The sequence below is a fragment of the Rasamsonia byssochlamydoides genome (assembly GCF_041956645.1).
Source record: "Rasamsonia byssochlamydoides strain NRRL 3658 unplaced genomic scaffold VTN77scaffold_105, whole genome shotgun sequence".
NCBI classification, from domain to species: Eukaryota; Fungi; Ascomycota; class Eurotiomycetes; order Eurotiales; family Trichocomaceae; genus Rasamsonia; species Rasamsonia byssochlamydoides.
Genome location: NW_027192488.1, coordinates 25,143 through 48,842, shown reverse-complemented (window position 1 = coordinate 48,842; position 23,700 = coordinate 25,143). Strand labels below are relative to the sequence as shown.

Below are 23,700 nucleotides of genomic sequence, written 5' to 3'. Positions count from 1 at the left end.
GCATCCCGCAGCCGCCGTCATCGTCGTCGCCGTCCTTTACTGCGGACTGGACGCAGATCCCGCCGCCGACCAGCACGGCCGGTCCGGTGCCGACGCCATCCTTTGCCAATGCCAGCATCCCCAACGGGCTGCCTGCGTATACACAGTCCAGTCCCGGTCTGTCTCGCACGACGGAGCAGAAACATCGGCCGAGCGTGACCGCACCGCCCCCAATCGCCCTGTCCTTGTTGGATGATGACTTCAAGACGCCGGCCAAAGCGGCGGACGCATCTTCTACCAAATCTCGTGAAAACAATACGGCAAATCCGACGACGACGACGACGACGACGACGACGACGATGACGACGACCGCCAGGAACGCGACGGGTTCGACGACTGTAACGGCGCCGTCTCAAAAACGGGCCAGCCCTGAGTCCTCCGAGGCGCCCCCGGCCAAGATGCAGAAGGTTGCGCCGACCATGTCGCGACCGCTGCGGTCTACATCCACGACTGTTCCGATGCTCACGTCGATGCCTGCGCCGGTCACGACGACCACCACCACTGCGCTACAGCAGCCCTTCCATCCGCCGCCGTCGTCGTTCAGTTCGTCTCTGCCGTATCCCAGTGAGAGTGCGGATCTACTATATGAATATTTCCCGCTGAGCATGGACGACTGGCAGGCGCCGGTGGATGCAGTGTATCGGCCGCATGTAGTGCATCACACGCACATGCCATCGGATCACAAATTCATGGCAGCTCGGAGTCGAAGTAAACGATATTTTGCAGCCGAGGATGTGTGTTGAGGCTGACACACGTCCGGTTTCATTTCCTCTTGTCTTGTCTTTTATACATACATGCGCCTGCTGATATATACGAAAACTGCTATTCTATTCAACATGGGAGGAGAAAACAATGAAATATAACGACAGCAACAAAAAAAAAAGACTACCCCACGAATTATACCCGCTTTGTGATTTACCGTCTGCATGCATTATTTGTCTGTTGCGCGGAAGCCAGTGTTGCAACAGCACGACTCAGCGATGGGAGGTTTCGCTTCATCTTCATCATTTGGACTGGTTGGTGTCTGCTGGCGTTTTGGTGCGGTGAGTGGTGGATATCTGGAGTGGGAATTGCATATCAACGATGTTATCGTTGTTTATTATTTTAATACAATACGTGTAAGGTGCACTTGCATGGAATGGAATGGGTTGGATGGGATGGATCTGGTCTGGATCTGGATCTGGAATGGAAGGATTGGTGCGGGGGCTTGTATGTACTATACGATATATATGGCAGCTATCTGAGCGATTCTTGTCTGTTTGGTTCGTGTGGTCTTTGTTTATAATTCTGCGTTCTATGAATGTCCTGCCTGGGTGGCTGCGCGACTGGTTTTATAAACATACACACATATATATACTTACATACGCACAGTATACGTCTGCGTATGCAGATGCATATGCGTCTGTCAATGAATGATTACTGACCTCTTTTCTTTCTACTGGGTTTTCGTTGGACGTTGAATGTTGAAATCAGTTCTTCTGTAGTAGTACGTAAGTCCTTGAAGTGGTCTATTGCCAGATCTGGCTTCCCTTAGTTATGCATACATTCGGACAAGAGGGCACTCTTTTTTTAACTTTTATTCCTCAGGGCATTGATCAAAATGGCAGGTCTCAACAGCGTCCGGGCTTAGCCTCCTCAAAAAAAAAAAAGACAGCCTCTCGTATATAGTCTGCCTGCTCAGCAGTTGTGAAACGCTATCTGAGCTGTTGACTTTTTTTTTCTTCTTCTTTTTTTTTGGTCCGTACTGAGGATATCCATTCAAATCAACATTTGCTTTGCGTTGGCTACAGTTTGATGGAGGCCATCGGCTCTGACCGCATCGATCATCGCGGGAAAAGCCCATCCATAATATAATTCTATCTATGCCCGGCTTAGACTCTCCCCCTCCTCCGCTTTCTGTAGGCCATACTTCTTCAACCTGGTAAAGTCGTTAGCGATATACAAGATAGATGCTAGCTGAATGATATAAAAGATGTACCTGATCGATTGGATGGCGATGAATCCAGACGTGTCCGTGGGAGCGAAATTCTCCAGCGAATCCATCGACGCCTCCTCGGCCGAATACAACTTTTCGGTGCTGCTCGACCTGCCGAGAATGTAGACGTTGCCCTTGTAGCAGCGCAGTCTGACCTCGCCGTTCACGCGCTGTTGGATTGATTAATAACAGTTTTGAAAAAAAAAAGGTTTGATATGACTTGGGAGAACTCGCCTTCTGGCTGTATACGATACTGTTCTCAAGGAATTCTCGCTCGGGACTGAAATAGCTAGAAGAGCATTAATACTGTCGTCAGATTTTCTAGCCCGCGGAATTACTTACTATCCATTGTAGAGAAGCATGGACCAATTGTGGGTCACGAATTGGTCGCGCAAGCTGCGGACCTGTGCGTCCAAAACGAGTCCTGTGAGAACAGTCAGTTTGCATGCACTTTGTGATAAGGCCAAAGCTAGTGCCTACCTTCAAGGTCGACGTGCGCAGCACGGAGGATAGTCATTGCCGGGGCTAAAAGCAAATAGTTAGCTTGATCGCATGACTGACAAAAGTTGGTAAGGGCTTCGCGACAGCCCGTCTTATCACCTGCGAGGCAAACTTACAATCGTAACAGCCGCGGCTTTTCAGCCCAATGTATCTGTTCTCGACAATGTCAATTCTGCCGATTCCGTGCGTGTAGCCAATCTTGTTTAGCTCCCGGAACAGTTCGACGGGGTCAGTGAATTCGCTATCCGGCGTGACGAGCTTGACGGGTATGCCCTTCTCAAAGTGTAATGTGATGTCGGTAGGCTCATTGGGCGCGGTCAGGGGGTCCGCTGTCATCTGCCACATATCCGCAGGAGGGGTGTGGTTGGGATCTTCCAAAACGCCTGTGTCAAGTATCTGTCAGCAATCTACCGGATGAACGATTAGCCCTGCTCAATGACCTACCCGCCTCATAGCTAGTGTGCGCAAAGTTTGCGTCTCAGCCAGGAAGTCAGTATTCAGCCTAGATCAGCCGTGTTTCTGGGGAATGAGCTACGAACCCATCGACCAAGGTTTTGCCTAGTTATATATATTAGCATGAATTTCTGGATAGCGACATTTGTATTTACCTTAGTGGAAGTGACAGGGATGTCATGCTTCGCAGCGTAGTCGAGCAGATCATTACGGCCCTGGAAGCGCGTGAAGAATTTCGGATCGCGCCATGGGGCGATGACCTTGATCGACGGCTGGATGGCATAGAATGCCAATTCAAATCTGACTTGATCGTTGCCCTTGCCTGTGCAGCCGTGGCTGACATAGTCACAACCTTCCCTCTGAGCAACACGCATCTGGGCCCTTGCGATAACCGGACGAGCCAAACTTGTTCCTATACCATGTCAACAGGTCCAGTCTCATGACGCAGCAAACCAGTCCGCACCTAACAGGTATCGACCCTCATAGATGGCATTGCATTCTAAAAAGGAAGTCAATCAATTGATCTCGAAATACAAAGCCAGTACGGGGTTTTCCTCACGGATTGCGGGGAAACACAGTTCAGTAATGAACTCCCTTCGAAGATCCTCAATCACCATCTTCTTCGCGCCAATCTTGAGGGCCTTCTGCTCAACGGCAGCCCAATCTTCCTCTTGTCCGACATTTGCGAGGAAGCAGACGACCTCGTAGCCCTCCTCTTGTACCAGTTGTTAGCCGGAGATATGACGATAAGGATGGAAGATATACCGAGAAGCCAGCGGAGGATACAGCTGGTATCGAGGCCGCCTATCAAAGTCAATTCTTAGCTCAAGATAGATGATAGTCAGGGAGATGATGATATACCAGAATACGCAAGACAGACGCGACCCTTCGTGGCCATTATGATCAATGCACTGATGAACTGAATGCAGAGAAGATTGGGGTCTGTAGGCAGATAGTGGCTTCTGAAGGTCAACCAAGTCAGAAATTAAAATTTTGTTGGGCATGACTACCGCGGGGATTATTGATTAGATAAAACCATGACTCACCCCTCTTGTATCACATGACCCTTGGCTAGCACCTGCCGTTTTTAGTTAGTCACTAATTAAGCTTATCTCTCGCTTAAAACTGCTGGACCGTGCGTTCAGTGTCACGAGTCGCGAGTCGCGACCCCTTTTAAGAAGCACCAGCAAAAAACCTAGAATAGATAGATATCTGTACATGTTGTCCCCATTGCATAATTAAATATTCAATTCAATACAATAACCATACTGGGATTACAAGCTTGTTATAGTCCAGTTCAGATGGTAAAATAAAGGACAGCCATCTTTACTGGCCAGCAGGGGGAGGAGAGGGCGATCTTTATTACTAGCTTCACATAAACAAGAACTCTAGATTCGAGTCCCATTGCATTCTTCGGGACAATATAGCATTTATAAGGGGTTGTCTTTTTATGTGCAATTGTCTCTAAGAGGCTAATGTATATATGCTCAGCCGGTCATATCTCAAATTTCTTGATTAAATTAGCTATTGATAATGGTAATTGAAATAAAGCTTGTTACCAGAAAATGAATAATGATTTCACATTATTTAATCATTTTCGCTTGATTTTTTTATAGTATAATACTAACCTATTCTCCTTCAGAGGGTTGTTCTGCTGCTTCTATTGTCGGCGTTTTTGTAAGCTTGCGATCTGACTATGAAGCCTGCAGCTCTGTGCAACAAGGTGATGCAAATCTACCGAATATGGCGGTTTTGGCTTAAACTTCTCGTTTTTTCCTTCTTCTTCAAAAATCGCGGCACTCAGCTTCAAAAAAAACACCCCTTGATCTCTTCCGCACATTTCTTTACCAACTTCTGGATCAAGATCCCAAGGCCTTGGCAGAGCTTGTTCAAAGGTACAGAGAGAAGTGCGAGTCTAGAGAAAACTTGAATTGGCACCGGCGTGAACTACAGGATATCTTTGAGTCATCTATTCCAAAAGTCCTGGAAAGATGCAGCGTACATGTCTTTATTGACGCGCTTGATGAATATGGAGACAAAGCGGCTATCAAATTAGCCCGATACTTCCAAGATCTGGTCCAGAATCTGCCTTCTACAGGCTCACAATTCAGTATGTGCATCCCATGCCGTCGTTTTCCAGTTGTGTCCTTGGATTATGAACTCGAAGTGTGTGTTGAGAACGAAAACGAGCAAGATATTGCTACTTACGTGCGAGGGCAACGCACGGAAACCAACAATTTCGAAAGCAAAATAGCGCAGACCATTATAGCTCGGGCTTCAGGTGTTTTTCAATGGACCCGTCTGGTAATAGACCGCGTCGTTGAACTCCTGCTTGAAGGAAAAGGTCCGAAAGAAATCGAAGATGAAATTCGATGTGTTCCTGAAGATCTGAACGATTTTTATCGAGAGATTATTGAGAACATACTCCAGGAAAGCGAGAAGGGAAATATCTCATTCTTTAAAGCTTTTCCAATGGGTCTGTTTTTCCATCGAGCCGCTTTCTGTGACTGAATTGCGCTTTGCTATGGTCATTGACGAGGATCGTCCATGCGACTCGCTGCGACAAGGTCTGAAAATGAATGACTATACGGACGACAATAAAGTCATGGAAAGGAGTGTAAAGACACTCAGTCGTGGTTTAGTCGAGCTCCGACCATCATTCCGTTCACGAGTCGTGCAGTTCATCCGTGAGTCGGTGAACGAATTTTTCATCAAAGAAGGCATACAAATACTTGGTCGCAAGGGGATCACAACTGACTCGGCTATTGGCGAGGCACGTCATCGTCTCTCCAGGTTATGCATCCGCTATTTAAAGATGGTGGAAATCGATCCAGCTGAAAACCTTGAGCGACTGTATATTGAGAAAGAATTTCCATTTCTGGGTTACGCTGCAACGTCATGGGTTATGCATGCGCATCTATCTCTTAGATTTTCGGCAATGGCCTTCAGAAGACCTCTTGCGACGGTGGATATACTCGTATCAAATGATCAGCAAGTATTCTCCGCATTGCCCACGAAAAGGGACTTCTCTTGTTCATGTCGTGTCAGAATATGGCTTGAACAGTCCCTTAAAGGCAATTTTAAATTGTCTTGACACCACGAATGCGGGAATTGAGATCAAAGACAGATCCGGATGGACACCACTATCATTCGCGGCAGCAAATAGGTACAATTCAGTAGTTGAGCAGCTGTTGAAGAAGGGCGCTGAGCCAGATTCTGAGGACAGTCTTGGACGAACGCCACTATCATTTGCAGCAGAAAACGGTCATGTAGCGGTAGTGAAGCTACTGCTTGAGAAAGGTGCCAACCCAGACACTAAAGATCATAATAAACGGACACCACCGTCCCTGGCAGCAAAGGAAGGGCATGAAGGAGTGGTTGAATTACTACTTAAGAAGGGTGCTAATCCAAACTCCAAGGACGCTGAAGGACGGACTGCATTATCATGGGCTGCACACCATGGAAACGACCATGTGGTCTGGCAGTTGATTGTCATAAGGGAGACCGACCCGAGCCCCAGTGATAACGACGGCCAGACGCCACTGTCACTAGCTCTAATCGAGGGACATACCACAGTTGCAATGATGTCGCTGACGAGGGACGACATACAGATCAATTCCAGGGATAAAGAGGGTATGAGTCCTTTATACTGGACAGTGCGACAAAGTAATCGAGCTACTGAAGACCTCTGGAGAGCTCGTGGCGGCACTTTCTAGATCAAAGTCTGGAGAAGCTCCGTTTTGGACCTCCCAAGAGGCTGTTCGTCTAGAATTGGCATAAGAGGGTGGCGTGTCACAATCTTGGCCTGGGCAATCCACGCGTCCAGAAAAGATAGAACCGCCAGAAAGCATAGCAGAGCAGAACGGAGAGCTGGAAGATAAAATAGCTCCTAACTCAGAACCAAAGCAGCAACAGACAAGTCACGCAAACGGGATGGAAAGTCAGATCGAGAGAAATTCACGCTTCCTGCGATTCTCATCCAGATTCACCATTCCTATTCTCGTCACTCTGACGACTACGACGACGATGATCCAAGATCCTTCTCCTCGCCTCCTCCTTCAACTTCTCGTCATCCGGCCGGACCAGTTCCACCTGCGGCATGAGCACGACGGCCAAGAAAAACGCCACCACGGCCAGACTCGCGCCGATTATGAAGACAATGCGGAACCCGCGCTGGTATGCGGGGATGAGGACTGCGCGTATTTCTGTCGCTGATTCGGCGGGAAGAGTCGAGAGGTAGGTTTGGGGACTGGTGAGGACGGTCTTGATCTCGGTGGCGGTCAGGGTCAGGTTTGTACCCCTTCCTGGGATTGCTTCTGCGACTTGTAAGGTGGAAATTGCTGAGAGTGCTAAATTGTTTCTTCAAGGAGATATGTTAGCTGTGACCGTGATGACGATGGAAAGTTCAGATGGAGCCTTACATGATTGTCCCCGACACGGCGAGACCGAGGGTTCCACCTAGATTTCGGATGAAGCTGAAAACATGCATTGTTAGTTTCTATTTATTTATTGATGACGTCTGGATGTTTACTTCCGGAAGGAGGTGACGATAGCCATATCCCGTCGTTCCACACCTGCTTGGACGGCAATCAGTGCCCTAAAAGAGATATGGTCAGCAAGAGACGCTTTTTTGCTGGATTGTCACTCACGGTTGCAGGGTATTGCCCACTCCCAGACCGGTCAAAATCCCATAGCCGATCTGCTTCTCCAGTCCCGACGACGGATCCAGCGTCGAGTACAACCCCAGTCCAACCGCCCAGATGGCCCATCCTAGCAGGATGCATTCGCGGTATCGACTGACCCAGTGGACGACGAGGCCGGAGAGAGTGCTACTCAGGGCTAGCAGAAGTCTGTCAGTGTCGAACTGAGAATATTGACCTGGTTCTGCTCACTCTGGATCAAAGTGATAGGCAGGAGCAGCGCGCCCGCTTTGACAGCAGAATAGCCGTACACCAGCTGATAGAACGTCGGAATGTAGTAGACCTGCACGAGGAAGTTCCACCCGTTGATGAACATGGTCAGACAGGCCCCGTTGACAAGGCGGGCCTTGAAAATGCGCAGCGGCACCACCGGCGACGACGTCCCCTTCCACTGCCAGAGCACAAACCCGGCCGACACGACGCATCCCACGACGAGCGTGGCGATTACATGGGTCGAATCCCACGTATACTCGCCGCCGCCCCAGGTCAGCCCCAGCAGCAGCACGGACGTGCCGCCCAGGGCCAGCAGACAGCCGACAAAGTCGATCGCCTTGAGCTTGACCCGCCAGTCACCGTCCACCTTGCGCAGGGGCATGAAGAAGAAGCAGCAGAGCGTCGTCAAGCCCGTCAGCGGCATATTGAGCCTGAAGATCCATCGCCAGGAGTTTGCTGATCGCGAGGCCAGCGCGCCCCCGATGACGGGCCCAATGCCGTTCGCCAGCGCCACCACTGAACCCAGAATGCCCTGGTACTTGCCGCGTTCGCGCAGCGGCACGACGTCGCTGACGATCATCTGCGCGACATTCATCAGGCCGCCGCCGCCGACGCCCGTGAAGGCGCGGAAGACGATGAGCTGGGTGGCAGTAGTGGCCAGGGAGGCGGCCAGCGACCCGACGAAGAAGATGGCCAGGCCGATGAAGAGGATCACCTTGCGCGACCAAATGTCGGAGAGCCGGCCGTAGAGGAGTTGGAAGCTGGTGGATGTGCTGGTCTAGACGTCTTAGCTGGTGCAAAAGAGAAAAGGGGAACATCAGTGAAATGACTAACACAAAATAACCCCCCGCAATCCAGGCCGCTTGATCAGTGGCATGCAGGGCATTGCTGATAATCGACAGACTCGCCGCGAGAGTCGTCTGATCCATCAGGGCGAGGAGGTCGACAGAAGCACAGGCGAGGAATATCTACCATCGTCAGCAGCCACCCAGCATGGATGTTAAGAATAGAAAGGCCGGCTTACTGTGATGATGACGCGTTTGGGGACGTAGTTTGTCTGCTCGTTAAAGATGTGCAGAGACTGCTTCTCAGAGGGGGTTTCATTGTGGTTGTCGTTGCCATTGGCATCGTCTGTGTTCTTGACAGCTGTTTCTGGAGACTCATGGAGGACGCCATTCTGAGCCTTTTCTGGACCGGAATCAGAGGCAGCAACAGAAATAGGGACAGAATCGGCAAAGACAGGCTGGTGGTCTGGCATGATATCCGCTTCTGAGTGTGTCAGTTTGATTACAATCTCTGCAATCCTGCAATCTCTTGCAATTATAGTGCAATCTCTCTGGCAGAAAGGGAACCAGATCCTTTGTATGAAGGACTCTTTTCCGATTACCTCAGTCTGAATGTCCCGTGCCCTACCCACGCGTTCTAGTTGAATCTCTCTTAATTAAGAATTAATGTCCAGGAACAGGGAGAAGAAAAAAGAGGGGAAAAAAAAATAAGAGCATGGAAGTGATTAGATTTGTTACTAGATGCAAGCATAGTAACCAGCTCAGCTCTAGATAGGGTACCCAGTGAGAAGAGGAAAAAAGAATGAATGCATCACATGCGTTATTCAATTACAGTATGTACTGTACGTAACCCTAAGTGAGTCAATCAGCCTGATCTACTCCACATTCAGGCCGAGGATGAATTCATGTGCCCTGAGCATGTAAACAAGATCCCGCTATCCACGGAGAACTATTGTCATGATTGGCATCATGTGGTCATCATACAGCGAGCTATGGTGCTGTTTCATGAGTGGGGATGATTGATTGATTCACAATTGATTGATGATCAGATAATAAATAGTTACAAAGTAAACTCGCACGGCCGAAGAAAAGAAGACCTACCTGCCGGACCGAGCCGGCCCGCCAGTGCATCGGGATTAGAGCTCGTAAAGTTCTTGAGGTCTAAGTAAAAAAATTATTCCTAAAATGGTAAGAGGTCACTAGGTAAGGTTTTTTAGTGTTGCTAAGTCCCTGTCGATCGGTGGAGAAAGCTGTATGAAGTTAAGAAACGAACTAACACTAAAGAAAACTTCTCAAACGTTCTCAATCACAATATCACCGGACAGGAGAGTACATGTATGTATTAACCTAGTGCCAGCTAGCTATTATTAATTTGACTGTACTGGAGTATCTGTTGCTAGTTACGTATGATAGTAGATATTCCTTTTTATTCGTTTACATTATAAAATTAATAATAATACAAGCCTGGTACGACTCACTCTGCTCGTCTTCCCGCTTGTTGAGAAGATTTTTTAAGCGCATGTAACAATTAATAATATTATTAGATATTAAATAAAAGTACGCATAATAATAATATCTTTATTACCGGCGACCAGCCGCTTATTATATACTATCCACTATTGAATACATGGAGGACAGGCAGCCACCTAGCTGGAGTCGGGGTGTAATAGATGGATCGCTTGTTCAAATTCTTCAACATAATAGTAATAACAATAATCCTTGCTGATGCAGTTTTTTCTTCATTGGTCTACAAAATAATATTATAATTCCTAGACCAGTACTATCATTGGATTATAAGGATTATATGGGGGGAATCTGTATAGCTAGAACTATAGAAGCTATGGCGAGAGCTGCGTTATACCTCAAGAACTCCAAATGGTCTGCATGACAGTGAGTAGGTACCTAGGTTAAACCCAGATAGTAAGAAAACTATAATATAAACCGGTATCAGGTCCACTCGGAAAGGGTATAAAAGACATATATGGTAAGAAGGGCCCTAAGCATAGGCACACAGTACATGATCTATTGGTAACCCCAGGTGTTTTCTCCTCGAGCCGGTGAGCAGAGCAGGTATTCAAGGCTTGTTTGGTACTCTGTATCAAATATTCAATGTAGATTCTGTCTCAATTGTATAGGTCTAGAGTACAGTCAATTATAAGAGTCAGCCATTGGGCAATCGTTCATGAATATATCTATAGAATCATCATGAATATTTGTTTGCTCATTATCAACCCATTCGTCAGACGTACTTTTACCTAGGTATACTCTGTACTATCAGGAATCGAGTAGTGTTCAGCCCATCAGTACAGAATTACGGCGAATTTTGTTATTTGCTGACCCAGTCCCCCGAGATACTTCTGTTCTGCAGTGTAAACTTTATCTAGACCGAGAAATTGTGGCTAGCGCAGACCTAGCTGATGACCTGCATTCTGGGTGGAGCTTCATGAAACCCCCCTGTGTTGATTTTTGTTGATTTGTTGTTTTCGTAGAGGTGAATTTCATACCATCTGGCCTGGTCAGACATTGTTAGCTGTCAAATCCCGAATCCCTGGCTGCCACTCCTCGTCCTCTCTTTTTAGTAGCTCGTTATTCCACGTCTTGTCCTGCTTTTGTAACATTGATGTGATATTTTGTACGTAATACGAGTGGGGAGGGAAGCAACCGGAATTATCCTCGATTTCAGCAATGTGCAGTAAGGAGGTAATATAATACTAGGTATATCTTGTTCATCCATCAGTCAGATAGACAGTCAGTCAGTTAGTCAGTCAGTCAATCAATCAGTCAGGTTTGTTTATTGTATGTACTACTTCTGACAGCATTATGCTTGGAAGGATATTGTCTTCGATCCAGTGCCAACTCGCACCGAAACAGACGCAGACACAGACAAAGACACAACCGGATGGAAACCATCTCAATGTATATACCGGACCAGACTCCGTCAAGAAATACTTTGACCCCGACTGTCAACCACCGCTCCCTCTGGTCGAGATCCCCAGACATCTGAACCCGTTCTACGACGATGGCGTCCGTATCTACGCCAAGATGATGAGCATGCATCCCGCCAACAACGTCAAGTCTTTGCCGGGTACGTATATACTATATCCATCCGGACGTATACTGACGTATACTATCTTCCTGCTGACGCAGCGTTGAACATGCTGCAATCGAGCGTGTCGCCCTCGACAAAGACTATCGTCGAGTACAGCTCCGGCTCGACCGTCATCTCCATGGCCATGATCGCCCGCATCTTCCACGGCATCACTGACGTGCGGGCGTACCTGAGCAACAAGACGAGCGCCGCCAAGTTGCGCCTGATGCAGTTCTTCGGCCTCGACCTGACGCTCTTTGGCGGACCGTCGCAGCCACAGCCTCTGGACGCACGAGGCGGCATCCAGAACGCCCGTCTGCAGGCCCAGACTGACGACAGCATCATCAACCCGAACCAGTATGAGAACGATCTCAACTGGCAGGCCCATGTCCGGTGGACAGGCCCGCAGATCTTCAAGCAGCTTCCTCAGATCAACGTCATCTGTGCGGGAATGGGCACGTCCGGGACGATGACGGGGCTGGGAACGTACTTCAAGCAGACAAAGCCGTCCGTCTATCGACTAGGCGTGTGCACCGCTGCTGGCGATCGAGTGCCTGGTCCGCGATCCTACGCTTTGCTGCAGCCAGTCGAGTTCCCCTGGCGGGCGGCCGTCGACACGATCGAAGAGGTGGGATCGTACGACTCGTTCAGTCTGTCGCTGGAGCTGTGTCGCGCCGGGCTGATCTGTGGGCCGTCGTCGGGGTTCAATCTGCAGGGACTGTGCCAGATGCTAGAAAAGCGCCGGCAGAGTGGCTCGCTGGGTGATCTGGCGGGCCCAGATGGACTGATTCACTGCGTGTTTCTGTGCTGCGATTTGCCATACCAGTATATCGACGAGTATTTTCACAAGCTGGGGGCGGAGAAGTTCCATCCCATTCGCAATGAGGTAAGAGCCATTACTGTAGTGTATAATTTTTACTGTACTCCAAAGTCTCTCCCTGACCTTTGTTTATGGCTAACATCCCCAGCGTCTGGCCCAAGTCGATCTGTACCGGTACGACGACAGCTGGGAGCAGAACCCCGTCGACGTGCTGGACCAGTTCTACGAATCATCCTCGTATCCAGCAATCAAGGCCAACTGCTCCGTCATCGATCTCCGCCAACCGGCTGACTTCGAGACATGGCATCTGCCCGGTGCGGTGAATATTCCCATCAACAGTCTCGACGCCCGGACCCCGTCTCCGTTCTCCGACGCAGCCGTGCTGGAGGCCCAATGGCGGGAACTCGATGCCCTCTTCGCACCGGAGTCTAGTGCTCTGTCGGCCCTCACCGGCCGCAAGGTCATGCTGGTCTGCTACGGCAGAGACACGGCGCGGGTGGCCACTAGCGTGCTGCGAGCGCGGGAGATCGAGGCATACAGTGTGCGAGGCGGATATCAAGCGATCGCCCAGATGGATCTGCTGCAAAACAGTCAGAAGTCGAACCATGTCCTGACTCCTCCGCCGTCTCGCGAGAACGAGAAATCTACTACCCAATCGATCGTCACTGTTGAGCTGAATTAGACGGATGACGATCGAGATCGGTGCAGCGGTTGTGTTAGGGTTAGGGCTAGGACGGATGATGAGGCAGGAGGAAAAATACATATGATAGCCGTTCGATCATACATGTAGTGTAATTAGCATTGATAGCTATTAAGATGGTGTATCAGAATGACATACGTAACCCAGAAGCTAGTCCAGTTAGTCAAGTTACTGAAGTTTCTTAGATATAGTTAGTTGGGTCCACTCTTCTAACAATCACGCGCAAATATGCTCAAACAAGCGATCTTCACAAACAGCCGGCTCCACTTATTAAATAATATTAAATAATAATATTCTCCAAACCCTGGTGGAACTAGGACCAACCATGCATGGCAGCTGCCATGTGGAGAGAATTAAATTCCCTGAGAACCTGATATTAATAGTATTAGTACCAGTGTAGGGTTAGTTCCCAAAACTTGCTCAATTGTGCTCTGCTTGGCAATATTACATACATAGTTACATGAAACACTGTTTAGATTGCTATACCCCATGTTGTTATTTTTCCTGAAGGGGGCGAATCATATCAGATCAATCAATAAATCAATCATCACACTGATTGAAGTTCCTTGTTGTAGTGGAACGTGTCAGGCATACTCATACGCACGCATATAACCCTGTCTCTATCTGTCTCTCTCTTTGGAGTTTCGACGGCCAGAAGGAAAGCGAATCACGTCAATATTAATATAATAGCTATGGCAGATTAATTGCATACGTTGTATAGAATACACGTACCATTCTTACAGAATTTAATATCCAGATAGCGAATAATAGATACCTGATCAACACTCGCCTAGACTCGACTGTAGACTCTAGAAGTCTAGACGCGAGAGCCAACGATCTGCGTGTCAGTGTAATGTCTGTTATGATGAATTTTTTTGCTGTTTTGTTCTTCAATAAACTCTCTGCTCGCATTGGCAGACTGTTATTAATTGTCAATTAATTACTGGCAGTTGACATTCATGGTTAGGGTTGGAATTTTTACTTTTCCTTTTTGTTCTTCATCTACGTCGGTGAATACCGATGCGTACATTTTATCCTCGCCATGCAATAATCACTTATACTACTCCTTTGAACATTCCATTCTCTTGAATTCTCTTCCCATATCTATATATCTACTCTCTAGAAAAGATCACACGACAAACAACTCAATATACGATAAACAAACATGGACATGTCAACCTCGTCCGTCCCCTGGCTCGACCAGCCCGTCATGCTGCATTCGTCTCGAGCAGACAGCTGCACGCTGACCCCGGCGCAGTGTGCCTATCGTCGTGGACACTGGAGATATTGGTTTGTCACAGTGGACTCTCCTGGTCTGCGTAGGAGCTGACGATTTCATTTCTAGGTATCAAGCTGATCATGTGTATGGCCTGGAGACGATCTACTTCATGTGCGCCACCATTGGAATCTTCGTCGTTGCACACTTGTTTTCGACGTATGCGCCGCGCAGGTTGTCCAGGAATAAAATCAGCAACAACATCAGAGCGGTTCTGCGGTATCTGTCCTATCGAGGTTTATCCTGGTCGCCTGGAATCGGCGTGAGCCTGCTCATTCTGGCAGGGACGGTGTTCTTTTTCGGTTTGTTGTTCTCAGATGATAGATCGTATATAGATGATAATACAGTAAATATCCGACGACTGACAACTGACGACAGCCATGACCCTCGGTCCTAAGCCCTACTACTGGCCCAACACGAAGACTGTTAATTTCGGAAGTAGCCCTCCAATTGCCACGAGATCTGGGTGGATGGCATTGGGCTTGCTGCCTTTTGTACTGTTCGTGTCTTGCATTCCGTTGAACAGGATATGAATTGACTATTTGGGAATATATAGGGCTCTATCCACCAAGGCCAACCTGATCTCAGCAGTAACGGGCATCTCTTACGAAAAACTTCAAGTGCGTTCCATCATTCAGTATATCCTTGTAACCTGAGAGTCATACTGATATATGGCAACAGATCTTCCACCACTGGACTAGCTACGCCATGTTCGTGCTGGCATTGGTCCACACGTTCCCCTTCATCGTCTACCACATCAGCAAGGGCGACATGGTGACCCAGTGGCAGACCCAGGTCACCTACTGGACTGGTGTCGTAACCATAATCTCCCAGGCCTATCTGACTTTTATGTCCTTGCCTTGCATTCGGTGGGTCCTTTTTTTTTTCTGTTATGCTAGAATAACGACAGCTGACGCTGATGATGACGGCGTAGAAACCGCTATTACGAATTCTTCAAGGCGACTCACATTCTCGCGGCCATCGTCTTCGTCGTCTTTTTCTTCCTCCATTGCGATTTTCGACTATCCTCCTGGTATGCACTTGTTGACCTGTCTCATTAATTAAAATCTCCGTTTCTATTTTCTATTTATTTTTTTTCTTTTCCTCTGCTAATAGCAACTGGCAGGGACTACTTCATCGCCACCGGCACCATCTACTTCTTCTGTCTTCTCTACTCCCTGATCCGGACCTATCTCTTTCATGGCCTTCACACCGCCACTCTCACTCTCCTCCCCTGCGGACTTCTCGAAATCCGTATCCCGACGGTGATCTCCTGGACACCTGGCCAGCACGTCTTCATTCGATTCTTGACACTGGGCATCCATAGTCTAACGGCCCATCCCTTCACCATCGCGTCCGCGGCCCAGGAGACGGAGAAATGCGGCCATCCCTCTGAGATGACCTTCCACGTCAAGCCTCAGGGCGGGCTCACCGCAAGGCTTGCCAAACTGGCTGAAAACCACCCCAATGTCAGGGTCCGCGTCCTCCTGGACGGGCCCTACGGTGGCGTCAATACCGACATGCTGGCAAGACTCGACACCCTGCTCGTTATTGCCGGTGGCTCTGGAGCGGGATTCTCACTTGGAGTTGTCGAGGACTCATTGAGACGGTATTATCAGAAAGAGAACACCAGATCCCATCGTCAACGGATTCAAATCGTCTACGCTACTCGCCAGCAGGCTGTCGCAGAATGGTACGCCGAGGCAATCGAGTCGTTGTTATCATCCTGTGGCAGCTCCTCATCAAAAGAAGACGAAGAAAAAGACCGCCTCTCGGTATCTATTCATATCACCTCTAACGAACCTCAATCTCAATCACTATCAGATTCTAGTGCTGTTGCTGGTGCTGGGAACGACGCTGAAAAGAACATCACCACCACGAAGCCAGCATCCACCACTGAAAATAGGACGACAATCCATATCCACAAAGCTGAAGGACGACCAGACCTGAAAGCGATTATTTCGTCGTCTTCGTCCTCATCTACTGCCAACACCAATGACGACGATATCAGGCGAGGAAGCAGAAGTATCGGCATCGTCGTCTGCGGCCCCACGTCCATGATCCAGGATGTCCGTAATGCTGTTGCGAAGGAGCAGTTACGGGTGTTGAGAGAGAAGAATCAAGAGATGGAGGTTTATCTTCATGCAGAGCACTTTTCGTGAGTATTCGGTCTCACTTCTGATCATTTTTTTTATCCTTGTGGCGAGGAGATGACGCGACTAATGGAATCTATCTCTAGATGGTGAAATGACGACCAAAATAATCTATACATTCACGAATATCATCGATTGTCACATAGCAGGTATAAAAGGGAGAGGGAATAGGAAGTGTTGGTTAGGGAGGTAGGAAGCTAAAAAATAAAGACATGAAGGCAGGATGATATAAGCTCGTAGTATACTTATATCACCTGAAAGGGGCAAAAAAAAAAAAGCATCGCCACCCAGTTAGGTACAGTGCAGTACAGAAGACAGAAATTATAGTGATGTTTCCTCTCTTTCCACACTATCTTCATTTCTATCTCTATCTCTATCTCTATCTCTATTTATCACTCGACGATCCATCCCAGCCCATCTCAGCCATACAGCCTTACTTGACCTATTCGTCCAAAAGACAAAGAGAAAACGGTGAACTATACCAATTACCTAGTGTATAAATGATGTCCTGATCTCCTTTAGCGCAACCTCTAGTCCTGTTGATTGAATAGATTGGCAGGAATGGCAGGTATGTGGGTGGTAGTCTTCATGGTAGTGTAAAAGTCAACCCAGATGCGATTCTCTTATCGTCGGAAGACACGGTTTGTTTTTTTTTCTTTTCTTTTCAGTCTATTTCAATTACATTGATTGACTTTGTGAAGAATATGAGAATAATACATTATGTGAGATAATTTCTGGTCGGGTAGATAGAAGCAAGAAGAATTCGTCCCATTTGCAAAGCCTAGGATCACTCCTTCTTGTTACCACTTCCTTCTGCCGCCTGTCGCTCTTCTTTTGCTTCAGCCTTTTTCTTCTCTGCTTCCTCTTTCCTTTTCTTCCTCTCTTCCCTGTCTTTCTTCACCGCGAGGCCAGAGCTGTAGAGCTGCTTAATAGTCTTCTGGTCCGTCAACGCCTCGTTGATCCTTCTTATATTCTCGTGACTCATGGTCGTACAGCTTCGGCGAGGTAGGGTTGAAAAGACTTAATTCTACTCAATAGGCATGAGACCAGGTATGTAACACAGCATGTTGGAGACAATACGAACGACTTTTAAAGACTGTGAATCAGCCCAGCAAGTAACGAAACCGGTTCTGTTCGGGCAGAACACCGGCCGTCTCGAGACGTGAGTGGAAGAGAGCCAGGCAATACTGTGAATAGGTCAGAGGTGTTCAAAAGAATTTAACAGAAGAGTATACAGCCGACGAGAATTGAAGGAATCATACACTATCATCCGAGACTAAGGTGCCGGTAGGCAGAAATAAATGGACAATAGTCACTTAATCCCCCATCTGGAGAGCAGTGAGAATAATCTTCCCAGGCACAGACTTCCAGAGACCTGGAAATCTATTGTCCAGGTCGAGAGATGTTGTTTGTGCGCGGGTTCCATGATATGGCCAGCAGAGGTACGTTGATAATGGAGAATACCGCTCATCAAACGGCGTTATCCGTACAATTAGGCCACTTGCACTGTACTCAGGAACAAGCACAGCCGTGGATTGCAAGGCTTGGAAGAGTCCAGTCCTAGGACCAACAACCAACCCTGCAAGAAGGTCAACTCCCATTGCGAGAGCAACTGTCGAGCAGTGGCATAGATTCCACTTCTGTCCTCTGCATAATCAGGAGATTCAGCCATGGTCGAAGCAAGATGACCTGGCTTGAACCTATGAGATATATGTACTCCAGTAGACATGTATCTATACAGGTGTGACTAAGCAAAAGTATACCAACCATACCAAAAAGGGGAATAAACGTGACCTGCTCAGCACGTACCTACCTAGGTATGTACATGTCGTGTCTCCCAGCTGCTTTAGGCAGGAGCAAGTTCGTTCTTTCCTTTTCAAGTGTTCATCTTCCTTCCCTTCTCTTTCGTGTTGGAATAAAACAAGGATGACGGCATCAGCGTCCCTCCCCCTTCTCCACGGGAGCATCACCCTATCCAACGCCCTCCGGAAAGACGACAACATCCTCCTCGAACTATCCTATCCTGCAAGACGGCTGGATTTTTATCTACATCTCTACCAACGCCGCAGCATCATCGAAGCCATCGTGGCGCATCATCTCCGCCTGCCGAAAGAGGCCTGCAGAACCGCAGAGGTGAACGAGTGGATCCACGGCAGTTTCAACGTCTGCGTACCGATCTACATCTTGGGTGGACGCCCTGCCAGAAAAGTGATTGTCAGATTCCCCCTACCGTATAAGCTGGGCGAGTCGCTTTATCCAGGGAATGCAGAAGAGAAACTCCGCTGTGAGCTGGCGACGTATATTTGGATCCAAAGCAACTGCCCGACGGTTCCAATACCCCGGCTTTGGGGGTTTGGGTTTCCTGGATGTCACAGTGTATGTTGGCTCTAGCTTCAGGGGTCCTCTTTCTGTCTGTCTAATTCTACTGGCATAGTTCACGGCGCTGGAAAACGCCCCCTTCCTTGCACGACTTCAGTGGTATTTGCGGAGAATAGCATCATGGATCTTCGGATCGCCACTTTCTTCTCCATATGTCGGCCACAAACATGGCCATTTGCTCGAGAACAACGGATATATGATCATCGACTACGTCGACGAGGGCGAAATGCTCTCGCAATCATGGGAGACACACCGACACGATCAGGCCCGGCGAGCGAATCTGTTTCGCGACCTATCTCGAATCATGCTTTCGCTCGCGCAGATCCCCCTCCCGCGAATCGCGTCCTGGACAATCGATAATGATGGCATCCTGAGCCTGACCAACCGCCCCTTGAGCCTGACGCTCCATGAGGTGGAGAACGAGTGTATCCCGACCAATATTCCCAGGACCCTCACATACCCAGCCACAGAGGCATATTACCTCGATCTTCTGGCCTGTCACGACAGCATCATCAGGCACCGACCTAACGCCATCCACGACAAGGACGACGGCGAGGCACAGCTGTCGGCGCTGACGATGATGAAAGCCGTGCTCCGCCACTACACTAGCCGTGATCTCCGTTACGGGCCGTTCGTCCTCGCCCTGACAGACCTTCACCAGAGCAATATCTTTGTTGATAAGGATTGGAACATAACTAGGCTGATCGACCTCGAGTGGGCATGCGCTCTCCCGGTCGAGATGGTGCATCCACCGTATTGGTTGACCAGCCAGGGCATCGACACCCTGGAGGGCGCGGAGCTCGAGGAATATACCCGCGTGCGCGAGGAGTTTATGGAAATCTTTGAACGGGAAGAGAGGGCATTTGCCAAAATCAACTCTACTAATACTACCCCTACTCCATTGACGGATACGATGCGTCGAGGCTGGCAAGCCGGCAATTTCTGGTACTTTTCCGCCCTGAACAGCCCGCGGGGGCTATACAATCTCTTCTTCGACAAGATTCAGCCATCCTTTACAGAAGACGGTGGGAAAGCCTTTACCGACTTTGAGGAGGTCGTCGCGCCGTACTGGTCAGCGGACGCGTACAGGCTCATCGAGGCAAAGATCAAGGAGGCGGAGGTGTATGGCGATAAGCTGCGGGCACTGTTTGCGAAGAGTGAGAGTAAGACGAGCGAAGGGCTGGCTGAAGGAGATGGATGGAAGTAATCAAGGGAACAATGTGGACGTGAATGTGGATGTGGTACCACTGGTAACAGCCTCGAAGCAGCAGGAAGGGATGAGGGAGGATCCCGTCATATGAGGACAGATAATCAGGTTGAGATTGACACTGCTTGAATAGCCATTTTTTTTATCTGAAACGAATCTGCTTTACCCTTCGTCCTTTGCTTACAGGCTCCATATCGAATGAAGGAGGACACCACGTCGTTGCCAGAACACAGCACCACTCCAGTTTGACCTGTAAGTACAGCAGCAAGGCTGGAATTTGCAGCTGTCAGTCAGTCAGTAGTCAGTCAGTTAGCTAGCTAGTTAGCTAGCTAGTTCCTTTGGTTGGGTTGAGTGACCACTGACTGAGCATCCTAGAAGGAGGGAATAAATCCGCCCCTCCTCCCACTGATTGATGCAGGCTGAATCCTATATATACATATATATATATATACTAATTATCGATCCTGATAGAAAAGAAGGGAAAAGACTACCAAGGTAGTCCCATCTACCCTGATTTGCCCCAGTTACAGTACTGACGCAAATGTCCGCCACCAGCCCGTTTTATTTTAAGAGAGATGATTTTCTCCAAGTATGAAATTATATTACAATGGTATCAATGAATTATGTTTTTATATATATACTTTTTTATTCATATGTAGAACTTTTTATATCTTCTAAGAGCTATATATATGATAAATTCTAGATCTATTTTGAGGTAATTCCAAATGATAAATTTCTTGAAAAAAGAATAATTTCTATTAAAAAATATATAAATATAAAGAATTAAGAATTCCAATATATTTATATATATAAAATTCTTTCTTTTTTCTATTACCATGAACCGTAAAATAAAATTTTCATCCTAGATATATTGCAATAAAGTGCTCGCTTACGATGGATTTTTTTTACAAGTAGATTACTGTACTTACCCACGGAGTATTCATATGCAGGTTTATCTAAGTAATTTTCTATCTATCTATCTATATAATTAAGAAAAATCTATTCTGAGATCTACCCTGTTGTCAACAGAAACGAGAGGATGACTGAGTTTGCAAAAGGCTTAGAACCAGAACTCCTAGTTATTATAATATGAGAAAACAGTGATGATTGGAAAAGATGAAGAAAAATGAGAAAAAAAAAAAACAGGCTGATTTTTTTTATGGCCAAAAAAAAACCAACATGACCGATCAGCTTCCATCTCCTTTCCTTTGTCTCGGGGTATTTTGCTTGATTCAGGGATGAGAGATAGGACTTCCACCTAGGACTCCTAGGCACTGACACTTACCTATGTCTATGCTGCCAGCCTGCGCAAATATAGATATGCGTGATATGCATCAAGATTTCCAGCAGAAAACGTCCATGAGGAGCTGAGTATCCATTCCCTTCGACTGTGTCAGTTTATACCTTTCCCTCTTTTATCTTGTCTAGGAAAATAAGCACCCAGTTCTACTTATACTGCGCCATATCGCACTGTATCGTAAGGAACTATTACATTCCATCTAGTCCACTATATATGCATAACTACACAGACAGACATAAAACATATAAAGGGAGTCAATTGCTAAAAGTACACAATTGGGAAGAAAGGTTGTTTCGTTCAGGTCAGTCAGCCAGCCAGACAGCCAGTCAGCGCCATTCCTGTCAGCGACGTAGAACGCAGATCACAGCTGCCAGTCAGCCACTGACTCCTCCTACAACGCCGTCCTCAACCTCCGACCCAACTTCTCCATCTCTCCGATGATGCCACCGCCCGCCAGACTCCATTTCTCGCCCACCCATTCCTCCGTCACCTTCTCGCGCAGGATGCCGCTGCGCGCGAAATACTCCATGAAGCCGCGGGCCTCGTCGCGGTTCAGACCGCCCAGGGTCTGCAGCTCCAGGGCCTTCTCCCTCGGCGACTGCGGTTTTGAGACTGCCGAGTCGAACAGGTTCAGAACGCGCTCGTCGACCTTGGCGTAAGGGTCAGGACGAGGGAAGTCTGGAGACGAAGGGTCCACGCCGCGCTGGCGCGCTGCGAGCTGCTTCAGGACGACCTCGAAGGTGTAGACTGTCGGGTTGTTGGAGGCCGTTGTCGAGTACAGAAGGATACCGCCGTTCGGCAGCGTTGGCTTCGCTCCGCCGGGCTGGAGCAGAGACAGGAAGTGCTTCACGAAGACGAGGTCGTGCGCGTGGATGGGCTCGAAGTCAGCGCTGCGGTACTTCGAGTCCATCATCCAGTGGGCCAGGCCGTCCACAGTGACGACCATCGGAGGTCGCGGCTTGAATTCCTTCTCGTTCACTTTCGCCTCGGTGGCCGTCAGTTCCGACCACAACGCCTGGAACACCGGCCACGCGATGGACGCGTCTTGAACGCCCAGCCGGGCGAGCTCCTCCAGATTCATGTTCGGACGGACGAACGCCTTCAAAGCCGGGTGCTCCTGGGAGATGTGCAGTTCCGAGAGAACCTCCTTATTGGCAAGGGCCGTCCGCAACAGCAACGCAGACGTCGCGTCCTTCTGCACATACTGGGTTGGCTTCGAATCAGGGAGCGGCGCATAAGCAGTGTGAGCGATCACCAGGTCTTGGGCTGCACACGAGTCAGCAAACCTAAAATATTGAAAATCCTGTAGAACTGACCTTCCGGCACAGTAAAGACGACCCATTTCTTCAAAAAGCCCATCGCCATCGCTTGCAGCAGATGGACACTCTTCCCTGTGCCTCTCATTCCGGTAATGATCTTCTTGACGACGATGCCCTTCTCCGGGCCATCGCTGATCCGCTCGAACAACCTCCCCATCTCCAACGTCTCCCGCCGCAAGACAGTCCCCGGCCGGCGGAATATGGACCAGCCTTGGGTGGGCTTGAACGCCTGCACCGCTCGCAATTGATCAAGCATCGCCACGGGGAGTCCCACGACAGAGCCGCGGAGTCGAGAATCGACCATCGTCTCCACCGACAGGTCCTGCATGCCCGGCACCTCGAGGGCGTTGGCGTTGCTGAGGACGATCCGTTTCCGCAGAGCCTTGCGCTCGCCGACAGCCGGGGGTTTGGGTTTCTCAATGACCTTCTTCTTCTTCATGCGCGCAGACTTGGCCTGACGGTACTTGGGAGGCCCTTCCATGCTGTTCGATTTCTTCTTCATCGGATTCGCATATCGGGCGGCGGACGTGTGGAAGGCCGCCGTTGCGGAGGGCAGACATGACGGCGGACGAGGCAGCAGAGCTCGGGGCGTCTGACGGAGCCCCGAGAGGCAGCCCCAGCAGAAGTGAGAGACCATCGTGCTGGAGCCAGCAGAGATGGTCAATGGGAGCTGCGCGGTGTCTGCAGAAGTAATTGACTGACCAGACGAGTGTAGGAGATCGGACAAGCAAAAGATTCCTGTCGCAGCCCGAAGCGGGAAAGCGGCGTTGCCGGCTTTAGCGCCCTGACCGC

General features: G+C 48.8%; 6 protein-coding genes across 6 annotated transcripts; 3 read left to right on the top strand and 3 right to left on the bottom strand.

The window, feature by feature from the left end:
- Positions 1–1,899: 1,899 nt before the first annotated feature.
- Positions 1,900–3,866, bottom strand: VTN77DRAFT_668 (uncharacterized protein; the record flags this gene model as incomplete). The annotated part of the gene is made up of 13 exons (XM_069422984.1): positions 1,900–1,957; positions 2,018–2,184; positions 2,249–2,303; positions 2,357–2,438; positions 2,495–2,539; positions 2,632–2,898; positions 2,960–2,992; positions 3,055–3,073; positions 3,124–3,380; positions 3,432–3,467; positions 3,528–3,683; positions 3,734–3,772; positions 3,830–3,866. 13 exons carry the CDS (start codon positions 3,864–3,866, stop codon positions 1,900–1,902), a joined length of 1,251 nt encoding a protein of 416 aa, XP_069273340.1.
- A 2,814-nt stretch (positions 3,867–6,680) lies between these two features.
- Positions 6,681–9,139, bottom strand: VTN77DRAFT_667 (uncharacterized protein; the record flags this gene model as incomplete). The annotated part of the gene is made up of 8 exons (XM_069422973.1): positions 6,681–6,838; positions 6,958–7,328; positions 7,390–7,443; positions 7,500–7,565; positions 7,618–7,807; positions 7,861–8,654; positions 8,716–8,849; positions 8,906–9,139. 8 exons carry the CDS (start codon positions 9,137–9,139, stop codon positions 6,681–6,683), a joined length of 2,001 nt encoding a protein of 666 aa, XP_069273339.1.
- A 2,212-nt stretch (positions 9,140–11,351) lies between these two features.
- Positions 11,352–13,256, top strand: VTN77DRAFT_666 (uncharacterized protein; the record flags this gene model as incomplete). The annotated part of the gene is made up of 4 exons (XM_069422962.1): positions 11,352–11,366; positions 11,517–11,751; positions 11,814–12,640; positions 12,723–13,256. 4 exons carry the CDS (start codon positions 11,352–11,354, stop codon positions 13,254–13,256), a joined length of 1,611 nt encoding a protein of 536 aa, XP_069273338.1.
- A 1,183-nt stretch (positions 13,257–14,439) lies between these two features.
- VTN77DRAFT_665 (uncharacterized protein) lies at positions 14,440–16,712 on the top strand (the record flags this gene model as incomplete). The annotated part of the gene is made up of 8 exons (XM_069422951.1): positions 14,440–14,564; positions 14,620–14,852; positions 14,929–15,049; positions 15,107–15,170; positions 15,232–15,419; positions 15,485–15,583; positions 15,677–16,243; positions 16,382–16,712. 8 exons carry the CDS (start codon positions 14,440–14,442, stop codon positions 16,710–16,712), a joined length of 1,728 nt encoding a protein of 575 aa, XP_069273337.1.
- Positions 16,713–18,629: 1,917 nt separating this feature from the next.
- Positions 18,630–20,289, top strand: VTN77DRAFT_664 (uncharacterized protein; the record flags this gene model as incomplete). Its single annotated transcript, XM_069422940.1, has 2 exons — positions 18,630–19,079; positions 19,138–20,289. 2 exons carry the CDS (start codon positions 18,630–18,632, stop codon positions 20,287–20,289), a joined length of 1,602 nt encoding a protein of 533 aa, XP_069273336.1.
- A 1,691-nt stretch (positions 20,290–21,980) lies between these two features.
- Positions 21,981–23,545, bottom strand: VTN77DRAFT_663 (mitochondrial 37S ribosomal protein mS29; the record flags this gene model as incomplete). Its single annotated transcript, XM_069422929.1, has 2 exons — positions 21,981–22,855; positions 22,906–23,545. 2 exons carry the CDS (start codon positions 23,543–23,545, stop codon positions 21,981–21,983), a joined length of 1,515 nt encoding a protein of 504 aa, XP_069273335.1.
- Positions 23,546–23,700: the final 155 nt, after the last annotated feature.